Source organism: Ruditapes philippinarum, unplaced genomic scaffold (genome assembly GCF_026571515.1).
Source record: "Ruditapes philippinarum isolate M1 unplaced genomic scaffold, ASM2657151v2 ctg5144_1_1_1_1, whole genome shotgun sequence".
Taxonomy (NCBI): domain Eukaryota; kingdom Metazoa; phylum Mollusca; class Bivalvia; order Venerida; family Veneridae; genus Ruditapes; species Ruditapes philippinarum.
Window position 1 is genome coordinate 19,584 of NW_026854019.1, and position 14,798 is coordinate 34,381.

Sequence of the window (14,798 nt, forward strand, 5' to 3'; positions counted from 1 at the left end):
AAATATTAATAAAATATAACCAAGAAATATAGGAGAAATACATTGAAAATCATATGTTTGTGCTATTCTCAGTCCGATTTGAGTGAAAAGCGTTTAAACTCTTTTCAACTTTGGGTCATTTTTTCACTTTAATAATATTCTGGAAAAACGGAGCAAGCTAATGATCGGAAATTTTGCATACAAGTTATTAGTATAGATCTACATCAAATGGAGAAATAATCTCAAAAAAATATTTCCAGTCCCGTCGTGTCAGAAAACCTTAGTGGAGTCCCTTTAATAGGTTTTGCTACCGTTTTATATTGAAATACAGTGCGGTAAATTGAGATCAAGGTCTCTAACCTAAGATATAACAAATAATACAAAGTAATAATAAAAGAATATAATTAGAAAATGTCATGAATAGAGTAATATTCTCAATTAACAAAAAAGTTTTACTCTTTCCTAGTTACTGTAGGACAAAAGCGCTGTTGTAAATACATGTAATTGTTTCTTTGAACAGCTTTCAGCGTTATTCGTTCTTGCCGATAAATTGCTGTCGATGTTATCATTAAAAAGAGGCGAACAGCTGATAACGTTACTAAAATTTTGATGACACACAAACTTAAATACCTTATAACTTTAACAGAAAAGCTTTTTTTGAAGGTATGGTTTGGAATGTTTAATGACGAAATGTTGACGTTAACGAATCGTATGAAAAAAGGATTAATGATCATAAGAAAATATATGTTTTGTGACTTCAAACTAAAAATACCGCATCTCATCGGATAGTGTGGTTATTTTCAGTCAAAATTCATGTGAAGTAAAGCTTGCACAGGGCCAGAAATGTGTTAGCATGCTTCTTCGGATGTTGACTATGAATCCATAACATTGATTTACCCGAATACAGTTGGGATATGTTAAAAATAGATGTATACTTACCGTACGTCAATGGTATTCCCCGCGCCGACATGTATATACTGGTACAGCTGTGGGCGCTGGAACAGCTGTCTGCCCATTTGATTGTACGGTGTGTAGACATACACTGAAAATGAGACTGTCTAATTAAATTCGTACTCGTATGTTTTTAATTGTCAAATGAGGCTTAAACGTCGTCTTGTCTGTCTAATACAAGTCTTATGTAAATAAATAAAAAAAATTCTTTTTTTCTTACACTTTGTGATTCACGGTGTCAAGTAACCACAAGTAATTATGATGTTTTAAAATTTGGTTATTGTCACAAATGTGGCCTATCAAAATTCAACGTCAACTTTTACGTCTTCTTTCCAGTTCCCGGATTGGAACAAATTTATGCACGAGATATATTGCTCTAATGACATGACGGCACATTAACCTTTATATTTATGAAAAACAAAATCTTTAGACTAAATGTTTAATAATGTCATTATGTCATGTATCATGATATGATTGATATGAATTATAGTTAACTAGATTGTAATATATGCTATTGTTTTATTTTAAAAATTGCAATGCTTATTCAAATCAAGAGACATTTATAAAATCCATTCCTTGTTTACTCCTTAAGAAATTATACTATTATACTCTACTATGTTGTATTTTGTATGTTGTATTTTCTGTGTTATTTATATTATCTTTAATGTCACATGTCACAAATCTTGTCTAGATATTTTATTAGAATTACTAGACATCCTCTCTCTCTATGATTATATTTTTGCAGTGTCGACCTGTATTTTGGACATTTCTAGATTTGTTGTTCAACAAAGTAACGATTTACTTATCTACCAACTTACTTAAAGTTTTTTTTTATACATAGCTGATATGCAAAGTCATTCCGAGTACACTATTTAATAAACTGCATAAACATGTACATCGTGTATTCTAGTTATTGATTTCTTAATTCTAATTAAAACTGTTATGGAATTATTTTTAAGATATCAAAGTAAGCATGTTTATTATACAAGTACATTCTTTTTGCGGTGATGGAGAAGATTTGTACAAAAAGACAAAGCAAATAAAAAAGAAAAGAAATAAGATATCATAACATCATGGCAGAGCGTAGGGTTCGAACTTATGAGTTAAAGTCACTTAAAGTTATAATGACGTCGATTTACCAACTCAACAACAACAATTATACATATATGATATGTATATTTCATGTATATCTATTATTATCATACATAAATGATATGTATATTATATGTTTATTTATATTATCATACATATATAATATGTATATTTGTATTATCATACATATATGATATGTATATTTCATGTATATTAATATTATCATACATATATTATATGTATATTTATATTTTCATACATATATTATATGTATATTTATGTTATCATACATATATGATATGTATATTTATATTATCATACATATATTATATGTATATTATCATACATAAATTATATGTATATTTATATTATCATACATATATTATATATATATTTATATTATCATACATTTATGATATGTATATTTATATTATCATACATATATGATATGTATATTTATATTATCATACATATATTATATGTATATTTATATTATCATACATATATTATATGTATATTTATATTATCATACATATATTATATGTATATTTATATTATCATACATATATGATATGTATATTTATATTATCATACATATATTATATGTATAATTATATTATCATACATATATGATATGTATATTTGTATTATCATACATATATGATATGTATATTTGTATTATCATACATATATGATTTGTATATTTGTATTATCATACATATATTATATGTATATTTATATTATCATACATATATTATATGTATATTTGTATTATCATACATATATGATATGTATATTTATATTATCATACATATATTATATGTATATTTGTATTATCATACATATATGATATGTATATTTGTATTATCATACATATATTTTTGTATATTTATATTATCATACATATATTATATGTATAATCATATTATCATACATATATGATATGTATATTTGTATTATCATACATATATGATATGTATATTTATATTAGTATATAATATATGATATGTATATTTGTATTATCATACATATATATGATATGTATATTTACATTATCATACATATATAATATGTATAATTATATAATCATACATATATTATATGTATATTCGTATTATCATACATATATTATATGTATATTTATATCATCATACATATATTATATGTATAATTATATTATCATACATATATGATATGTATATTTATATTATCATACATATATGATATGTATATTTGTATTATTATACATATATGATATGTATATTTATATTATCATACATATATTATATGTATATTTGTATTATCATACATATATGATATGTATATTTGTATTATCATACATATATTTTTTGTATATTTATATTATCATACATATATTATATGTATAATTATATTATCATACATATATTATATGAATATTTACATATCATACATATATGATATGTAAATTTATATATTTATATTATCATACATATATTATATGTATATTTATATTATCATACATATATGATATGTATATTTGTATTATCATACATATATGATATGTATATTTGTATTATCATACATATATTATATGTATAATTATATTATCATACATATATTATATGTATATTTGTATTATCAGACATATATGATATGTATATTTATAATATCATACATATATTATATGTATAATTATATTATTGTACATATATTATATGTATATTTGTGTTATCATACATATATGATATGTATATTTGTATTATCATACATATATGATATGTATATTTATATTATCATACATATATTATATGTATAATTATATTATCATACATATATGATATGTATATTTATATTATCATACATATATGATATGTATATTTGTATTATCATACATATATTATATGTATATTTGTATTATCATACATATATTATATGTATATTTATATTATCATACATGTATTATATGTATATTTGTATTATCATACATGTATGATATGTATATTTGTATTATCATACATGTATGATATGTATATTTTATTATCATACATGTATTATATGTATATTATATATTATCATACATATATGATATGTATATTTGTATTATCATACATGTATTATATGTATATTTGTATTATCATACATATATTATATGTATAATTATATTATCATACATATATGATATGTATATTTGTATAATCATACATATATGATATGTATATTTATATTATCATACATATATGATATGTATATTTGTATTATCATACATATATGATATGTTTATTTATACTATCATACATATATTATATGTATATTTATATTATCATACATATATTATATGTATATTTATATTATCATACATATATTATATGTATATTTATATTATCATACATATATTATATGTATATTTATATTTTCATACATATATGATATCTATATTTGTATTATCATACATTTATTATTGCTTATGCAGGTGCTGGGGAGTCTGTAAAATGTTGTTTGATTTACTAACTTAAAACTCAGTTTAATATGAATGTTAAATATTTCTTAATTGTCCTTATTTTTCCTGGGATTTTACTATTTCAGAAATGCAATGTTGATTGGAATAATTTTGGTTATTAATGTAAGGGCATAACTCATAATAGTGATTGTTTTATTTGTAAACTCTTGAATCGTTTAATATTTCTTTGATCAAATGTTATTCGTTTAGTCCATACCTTGATATGTTATATTTAGAACACAGAAGCTGTTTTATTTTACTATCTATGGTATTGTTTTGCAATATCCTGAATGGTATAAATCATGCTTGTGAATGCAAACCATTCAGATTGTTTTGCTCTTTAAAATAGTGTGTCTTTCATGATGTCTACAATACGTTTTTTTTTCGATTTAAATAAATGCTTGTAGATCTGTTGACTACAGTTTTTGTATCATTGTTATAAAACTTGTGCAAGTTATTGACACGACGATAGGATAAGTAATAGAAAGAGCACCGAAACACGAGGCTATCTGATTTGTACGAGGGGGCGTAGCCCCCCGAGTATTAATCAGATTACCGAGTGTTTTGGTGTTCTTTCTCTTTTGTATCATAGTCAACCATAAAAACACGTTCCCTGTTGTTACAATATAAAACCCCGGCAAAAATGAACCAATGAACGAGCATCTAAATATGACATTTCTGTCGATTTCACTTTCACTGCCGTCACAATATGTAAACCCCAGCAAAAATGAGCCAATCAATAGGCATGCTCTGGAGTGCGAGTAACTAATACCCGCACTCCAGTTAACGCACTGTGCATGTATATGTAAACGATTTAACCCTGACACATTTTCAACAGAAAGGTCTCCAAACTATGATACAAAGTAATAGAAAGAGTACCGAAACACGAGGCTATCTGATTGTTACGAGGGGGCGTAGCCGAGTGTTTTGGTGTTCTTTCTCTTTTGTATTATAGTCAAACATAAAAGCGCGTTCCCTGTTGTCCTAATATGAAACCCCGGCAAAAATGAACCAATGAACAAACATCTGAATATGACATGTCTATCGCTTTCCCTTTCCCTGCCGTCAAAATATGTAAACCCCAGCAAAAATGAGCCAATCAGTGGGCATGCCCGGGAGTGCGGGTAACTAATACCCGCACTCCAGTTAACGCACTCTCCATGTATGTGTATACGATTTAAGCCTGACACATTTTCAACAGAAATGTCTCAATACTATGATACAAGAGTATGTTATAAATTTCATCCTAGGGGCCGATCATTCATGGTTAAGATTGTTTACTTCTATATCGACTCAAGTGTCTAGTGCAACGTTTACATAAAATTCTATTATTTTTGTACAAAGGGATTAGTCAGTTATGTATCCTTACCAAGTTTTGAGTATGTAAGTCAACAATACTTTGTGTGTATGATTCTGAAGTAGTCTTGTCAGGTGTTGAGGTCTGCAACATGAATGTGTTTACGATATTTCCGTGAATGACTAAATTATTATCTTTCAGAAGGGCATACAAATATACCCGGTATTTTTGTCAGTGTTATTGAAAGCAATAATTGGCATACTTTATGACGTGGTTGGCTCTTCTGTATAAATATTGTTTTAATTACCACAGTGACTGATATCGGAGTTTATTTGAAACCAAACAACACGTGATTGAGCGATTCTATTTTTCGCGATATTCATTGCAAGCGAATATAGCGAAAAATATACTCGCGAAAAATACCTGACGGTTGTGTAATACAATTTGCCTTAAGACTTAAATACTTAACGTATCAAATTTGTTTCCTACCACACCGTTCAGAAGTTCCCTTCCATTAGTTAAATGGTAGTTTTGTGGTTAAGTGAATACGAAAATGCTCGATATGTTGTGGAATAAATAATATCGGGATGTAGTACAACAAACAATAGATCAGTTTTTCCCCAATTATTATATTTTTAGAAACACAGTAGTTGTAACAAAATAACGGTATAAATATTATGTAATAATAACTCAATACAATGCACATGTTTAAGTAGAATTTTAGGCGGGAAACCATATAAAATTGTGAACAATTTTAACTGACTAGAAAAAAAGCAAATAATTTATATAAAGATACAGCAAGTTTTTGGCTAGCTGGCTACAAAACAATATTTTATTGCAAAACATAAAAGACAAAAAAAACGATTACGCTAATAAAAATGAAGAAATAAAACGATTGTTTTTACAACGTAAAAAGCTTTTTGTAGAAATTGTTGCCTTGCATTTTATACATAAATATAATCCATATACAACATGGGTGTCTTAATTTTTCATTTCTAACATCATGTACAATATTTCAGCAACAAAATGCTGAAGTTTTGGATATTCTATTGTGCACTCTGCAAATGATGATAGTTAGTATAAAGAAGTCAGGTACAGCAATCTTGACGTCAAAATTTTCAACGTCAATGTTCTTGAAATAGACGTTAAAATATTACCGTTTACGATTGTTGAAATAAATTTAATTACTAGATTATTAGAGAAGAAGTATGCATTTATTGTTGATGAAAATCGACTGATTGATTGACAACCATAACTAAATTGTTTGATGGTTGTCCGGATTTGGTTGTCTCTGACCAGTAGATATTTACGTATCCTCCGGGGTTCATTTAATTGAGGATTAAAAACCGCTTATGGTATGTTGTTCTGTCAATTATATGTCATGAAAAGTCTTAATAAAACCGACTCTGTAATGTTGAAGTAATAAAAAGAGCATCGAAACACGAAGCTATCTGATATGTACGAAGGCGGCTACGCCCCCGAGTATTAATCAGCTTGCCAAGTGTTCTGATGTTCTTTCTCTTTTGTATCATAGTCAAACATAAAAGCACGTTCCCTGTTGTCACAATATGAAACCCAAGAAAATAAGTAACCAATAAACGAGCATCTAAATATGAAATTTCTATCACTTTCCCTTTCTCTGCCGTTAAAATAAGTAAACCCAAGCAAAAATGTGCCAATCAATGGGCATGCTCTGGAGAGCGGGTAACTATTACCTGCACTCCGGTTAACGCACTGTGCATGTACATGTATATGATTTAACTCTGACACATTTTCAACAGAAAGATCCCCAAACTATGATACAACTATTTGTTTTCGTTTTCAAAGACCTACCCAACTTACAGAATAATATCAGAATGCAAAAAGGTGAAAATGCGGGCGTATTATTTCTCAGTAAACGAAAACAGTAAATATTCAATATATATAATATTATAAAAAGAAAATATTTTTTCATACGAAATATGCTTTACTCTCCTAATTGATGTGCTTGTTTGAATAAGGGAATACATATACATAAAACTATGTTCGGGTTGCTTACAACATAATAAATACTTACAAGAAAATACAAGAAATGTTATATTAATAAGACACACTTATCATATTTTAGGATGGGGAATTTTTTTACCGAAAAAATATCATTATTTGCCGAAATGGTTTAATTCGACCATATCTATTTAAGTCATGCGTTCTATAACTTAAAATATTTGTATTTCTTCATTTGAACAACAGGTTTATCATATCAGAGCACAAGATATTTAATGTAAAGATATTTAAACATGAATTTACAAAACAAAAAAATATAATATTTTCCTGTCAGAGATGTACAGATGAACTATGTACAACAGCCCAATTCACAAAACTGTACTACAAAAAACATCTTAAAATTGAATATGAAACTTACGTGTGTATGTCAAACGCAAATATGTTACAACGGTTCATTTAAAACAATACTACTTTAAAATGTTGAATCTAATTCATTGCAACTTATTACAGTCATAATTTAAATAAAACAGCATTTTAATGTATAACATTGTTTAACCAGCTGTAAAACATATGTTTATAAAACACCTAGATTAAAGGTGATTTGCATTAACTTGTATTCCATAATATAAAATGTTAAGCCCATTGCTATATTTATGACGTAAGATATTGTGAATCACTCGAAGTTTAGATAGAATAATAAAACCTTTACAATAGGAAATGCACATCGATTTTGAATTTAAAGTCCAATAATATTATACGGTACGAGTTATATAATATGGAGGTCCTGGTGTCTGAGTGATTGAGTATATATTATCAAAACGCCAGATTGTGTAGTATTATTTGATACAGCAAGGCAAAATGTAACTACATGTGTATTATTAACTTACATGCTCATAGAAAAAGTATAAATAAAAAGGAAATAGATAGGAAAATGTTGAGTTAAATTCAGAAAATAAAAAATAGATTAGTTGACACCATTTCATTGACATTTCTGACGTCATATAGGCCTAACCTGTCAACTTCCTTTACATTAACACCGTACATAAATCGATGCTTTATACATTGAGAGCTTTATCATTCTTTAAAGCGGTACTCAACTTTTATTTTCTATTGCAAAAAAAACAAACAATTCTATGTTGTTTCAAACTTAATATTTCAGTAATTTTATCTTGAAAAAGTGCATCATAACAATGTTTTAAAAGCTTTTCAAAACAGAGTCCAAAGAGCTATTTATAACGCGTTCGTTTCTAAAAATAGATCGGGAAACAAATCGTCCACTAAAGAGACCAAACCTATCGAGAGGTTTCCGTATTGTTTATGCATTTTCTATGCTAATACTTTTGATCTGACAATTATATGAGCCGCGTCATGACGAAACCAACATAGTGCGTTTGCGAGCGACCAGCATGGGTCCAGACCAGCCTGCGCATCCGCGCATTCTGATCAGGATCCATGCTGTTCGCTATCAGTTTCTCTACTTGTAAAATAGTTGGTAAGCCCTGATCAGAATGCGCGGATGCGCAGACCAGTTTGGATCCATGCTGGTCGCAAACACATTACGTTGGTTTTGTCGTGACGCGACTCATATGAAATAGTTAATCAAAAAATCACAAATTAAACCTATAGAAAAACCGAAGGCTGCTTTAATTAAGATCTTATGCAATAAAATATTGCAACACGAATAAACTTCCCCATCTTTCTGTTAAGACTCTTTGTTATCAATTGAAAACCAAAACAATATCAAACCGGCACTGTGATTTTCGCTGCATAGTATAGCATTCTGGTGTTGTTGTGCGTGGGACATTTATAAATACTCATGTTATTTCCACGTCACTTAGAGAAGCTATGCTTTCCAATGAATTCCTCAAGTTATTCTGCATGGAGTGTCTCACTGGTTGTCTTGGCGTAGAAGAGCACAATAAGTCTGTTGCAAATGTGTCTGAAAATTTCTGGGGATCCTTGTCGAATGTTAAAGTCTCTGGTACAATACTTTTACCAGAGCAATGTTTATAACTATTTATTACATATAATTTTTCTCTATCTTTTTCATCTATTTCATCGTAAGGTTTACTTTTCAAATACTTTAATCTCGGTTTAAACGTATACTTTCCTAAACCACTGACTTTAGATTCATTTGAAGGATCAATAGTATATATTTCAGCACCAGGATTTATGGCTAAGTTTGTTCTCCCTCTTTTGTTATATTCATGTTGAGTGTGTTTAGCGCTAGAATATTTTGATTCGTCATCATAGTGTATCACGTGATTATCTATCTGGTACTCGGCTTGGTCATTTTGAACACTCACTGGTAAATAGTCAGTTGCTCCTGGTTTCCGTGCTGTGTATGTCTTTTCATTAGAGCAGTGTTTTGCTGGTATGGCCAAACTGACAGCCTCTGAATCTGATGTTATGTAACTCTTACGAAGTGGTTGTGTCGCTGAAATATTCGGAAAATAGTTGAGCCGCGTCACGACAAAACCAACGTAGTGCGTTTGCGACAGGCATGGATCCAGATCAGCCTGGGCATCCACGCAATCGGATCAGGATCCATGCTGTTCGCTATCAGTTTCTCTACTTGTTATAGGGTTGGTAAACGAACAGCATGGATCCTGATCAGACTGCGCGGATGCACAGGTTGGTTTGAATCCATGCTGGTCGCAAACTCATTACGATGGTTTTGTCGTGACGCGGCTCATTTCTTTTAAATTCATAGATGAGCCTTTTATTTTTGAATAGTGGCCTTCAAGGCATTTGATTGCCCTGTCAAAATAAGTCAAAGTTTTGAGTGCTACCGGGGTCAAGCCATTGTTAGGGTAGATGACATCCAACTACAGGTATATAGTCTGCGAGAGGCTTTTAACAGTGATTAAAGTATGCTTTAAACGTTTATGACCTGTAATATGAGGATGAAAGAAAAAAAGTACAAACAAAAACATTAACAATCGGTTATGAAAAGTCAATAAAATATTACGTAGTGGTCTGTACGCGTTCGTGAACTATAATCTTTACGAAAAATATTTGACAATTTCAACAAAAAATATCAACTTCTATTTGGATAAACCAAATTATTCAGAATATTAGTATTCAAGTCACTATAGTGTATTTTAATGTGAAACAAAATACGTTATCTTCTTGAATATACAATATAGTATTGAATTTAATGTTTCCGGTAGTTAACTGAAACTTTGCAATGCCTTACCTTCAGATTTAGCGCAATATGGAGATAATTATTTTTTCATAGATAGAACACCAGAGGTGATAAACTCATGAGTTGCGTAGTCATGGGTGAAAGTATAAGGCTGGGTGCCACGAATGTAAATTAAACGTGACACAAAATTGGTTTCAATGTTATTTTTTTGTGAATATATTAAATTAGATAAATACCTGACTGTGATTCTCTGGATGTGTTGTTTTTCTGTCGCCTTGCAAGGAATAAATACAACAGGAATACCATTAGTATACAAACGAACACACAGACGGACGCAATTATAACTACAAGTGGAGCTGATAAACCATCCTCTGTGACCGATTTGACTTTATCATAACTTTCAGTTGTTGCACTTATGCGTTTTTCTGTTGCTGAAGTGAAAGACACGGGGTAAGTTATAATTATTATAATTATAACACTTCGTAAACATATACAATAACTATAGTGAGATAAAAAATTAGTTATACGAATCTACCACCTGTTTGATTTATATTTACCAATAATTACCAATATTGTGTTTCTTTAAAGGCACATTATGCCTCAAAACTTAATTAATTTTTCCTTCTTCTAAAACTTGAGCATTATACTGTATAAATAACTGTTATAGAGCATGTTATATGCTTATTAGTTATTCCTGGAGGAAAGTGACATTGTCATAAAAATAGCAAAATTTAGTATTTTGACTTCCATACAAAATGCTATATATCACTTTATAACTGATCTAATTGACAATAAAGCAATGGAAGCAAAAGGAGAATCAAGTAAAAGGACATTGAGTATCTTTTTTTCGAAACTGTAACATCACACCAAAAATAAGAAAAATACTTTTGAGAAATGAAAATAAAAAAGCATTTCTAGGGTATAATTGGCCTTTAAGAAAAAGCATGCGACAATACGATTATTTTAAGAGAGTTTCGCTATTTAAATAGAGCTAAACGGACATGACTACAAACTAATCTAATATTTATAGAATAGCAAATAGGTTGGGGGAGGCATTTATAGTGGTAAAACTTATAAAATTCTGCTGCTTATGAATAGGTTCAATGAAACCGAGGCTGCGATAATTTTAATTTCAACCTTTGCGCAATCTTGAATAGAGTCCTTTTAACTATTTGTATATATTATAGTTCAACAAAATGTAGACAGACTCATAGAAATGTATTGCTAGTATTTACCTTCAGTTTTGTTATCCATGTAGCAATTTTCTTCATCGTCACCATACAAACAATGCCTTAATCCATCGCATTTCAGTTCTAGAGGAATACAGTTTCCAAGTGTACATTGGAACTCCGATAGTTCATTGCAAGCTGTAATTGTAATGGTTGCCTAGACAAAATGTTCAAATGATCACTTTGGTAAAAAGCACAAAATAATCTTACTTTTGTTCGGAAACGCAAATTAATTTTAAGTATATCTTTTTTCATTTAAATGTTATTATACAATCTATTGATAAACTTTTTTTATTATATTATTCCACAACATGTTATTAAAAATAATAAAAATATATACATGTATATTAAGTTTTAATATAGACGTCTTGATAGTAAGTTGTACAATGCTTAACTTTAAATGTTTGAAAATGTTAAATTTATATTGTTCCTTGTTGAAGATTGATATGTTTGTTCAAATGAGTTCTCTCGTTAAATAAAGTCTTTATTATTATTATTATTATTATAAAACTTAGATCAAGAGCAACGCATGCGGTGTTTCAGGTCGTCAGTTTAGGGAAATGTAACCGATATTTATAAGTACTTTAAGTAAGAAAGGGAAATTAATCCTAAACAAATCAGGGTAGTCCATGTTTCATTTTGAAAATTTCATAATTTTAAAACTTTTAAATAAGCGATTTTGACAAAAATTGTAAGTTTAAAAAAATGGCATAATTTCAAAATATAACGTTCAGACTAATGCCTCAAGTTGCTACCATTTAAAATGTTTAAATAACGGGCTACATTTACGATGCAACCCCGACACAACCCAGTGCCAACGGCATCCAGAAAGCACAATTCTGAACCGATTCACACAATAAGCGATATATAGTCGTATAAGCTTTTGTTAAGTATATGATTCAATACTATTACAGGACTGTACTGTACTATAAGACCGTAGATAGTAGCTGATGCATAAGAAACTAACTGATTGTCAATTATCTGCACATTAATAGAAATAAATTAACATATGTTATACAGTTACGCGTTAAGATAACATCGAATGTTTTAAAATGTATCACTCAATATCTGTTATAAAATGATATGACATTCTAATTTGTACTCACGGCATTTCTGACGCCATGGAATACATTTATTTTTCCCGCAAAGTCTGTAGAAGGTGGGTTGAGAGTAACATAAATCTACAGGTACTGTTTGCATTTCAACCATTGATGGCGTTATAATGTTGATTTTGTACACAAATCCTTACTTTAAACGGCATCTAAAGAGTAAGTCATCGACATGGACAGTGTTTCCTGGATATAGAAAATATTACTTGAAATAACAACAACAAAAAAACAACAAAAATCAAAAAACAACACTAACAAAAAGACGTTGAGCATACTCATAATTATCATTAAAAGAGCCGTGCCATGACAAAACCAACATAATGGGTTTGCGACAAGCATGGATCCAGGCCAGCCTGCGCATCCACGCAGTCTGATCAGGATCTATGCTGTTCACTTACCAACCCTATAACAAGTAGAGAAACTGATAGCGAACAGCATGGATCCTTATCAGACTGCACGGATGCGCAGGCTGGTCTGGACCCATGCTGGTCGCAAACCCATTATGTTGGTTTTGTCGTGACACGTACGGCTCAAATTATGAAAAAGGTGATCTCTCGGAACCAATGACAACAATATTATTAATATATGAAAAAATTATTGTTTATGAAAAAAAACGAAAAGTGCAGCATCTATTATGCCCCCTAGCACCGGCTTAAGCGGTATTCAATCTAAATCGCTATTAACGTTGACGACCAGAAAAATATAACAACACTAAAGTGAAGCGAAGGTCATTTTTTTTATAAAGCCAAGCGCATTTGACATCTGCTGGTTTGAAGAATAATAATCTGTTTAAAAGGTGATCCCTAGAAAACAATCAAATCAATAATATCATATGAAAATACTTTGTTTGAAGCAGCACGAAAAAAAGTCATAAACACATTCGCAGAAATAGCTTAACACAATGATTCTATTCCTAGAATTAGAGACAATGCTTCGCACTCATTGATACTTAAATTCCAATACACTAGGGGCATCTAGAAGAGAAAGAAAGGAAAACATAGGTATACGGTTCAACAAGCAAATGATTATTTTGTTTATTTGAAAACGTCTTTGAAATACTAGACAAAATCATAACCTGCATAAACATCATCATCAATGGCTCACACTCTGTTCTGAAAGTTGAATCATTTATTAGATCATGCTTTGATACATCCGCCTTTGACAGTCAAAACAAAGGAATAACGTTATAATTCAGAACTAATAATTGTAGAATAACACTGTTAAAAATCAGTTTAAAATGTTTAAAATGTAAAAATATGTATTCAACACTGCGCGATGTATAGATTTATATAGCGCTCATTTTAATTCCTGTAGAATGCACTAACTTCTTAATCAATTACCGTTTTCCCTTTGTCACAAATGTCTGCTATAAAACATGTAACAAAGATAAGAAACATTAACATATGTTACTATGGTTTAGATTGATACAGATGTAACATGCATGCTTGTTCAGTTTCCTCGTAAAATCTCGTAAAATCTCACGAGTTAGATAAAAAATCTAGGGCGTAAACAATTACTTGTTCTCTTCGCT

The 14,798-nt window shown here is 29.4% G+C and overlaps 1 protein-coding gene across 1 annotated transcript; it reads right to left on the minus strand.

Annotated features, from left to right (window-relative positions):
• Window positions 1-9,563: 9,563 nt before the first annotated feature.
• Window positions 9,564-13,417, minus strand: LOC132738688 (uncharacterized). The gene is made up of 4 exons (XM_060726276.1): window positions 13,265-13,417; window positions 12,165-12,296; window positions 11,166-11,360; window positions 9,564-10,218 (listed from the first exon to the last, which is right to left on the minus strand). Exons 1-4 carry the CDS (start codon window positions 13,365-13,367, stop codon window positions 9,596-9,598), a joined length of 1,053 nt encoding a protein of 350 aa, XP_060582259.1. The 5' UTR covers window positions 13,368-13,417; the 3' UTR covers window positions 9,564-9,595.
• Window positions 13,418-14,798: the final 1,381 nt, after the last annotated feature.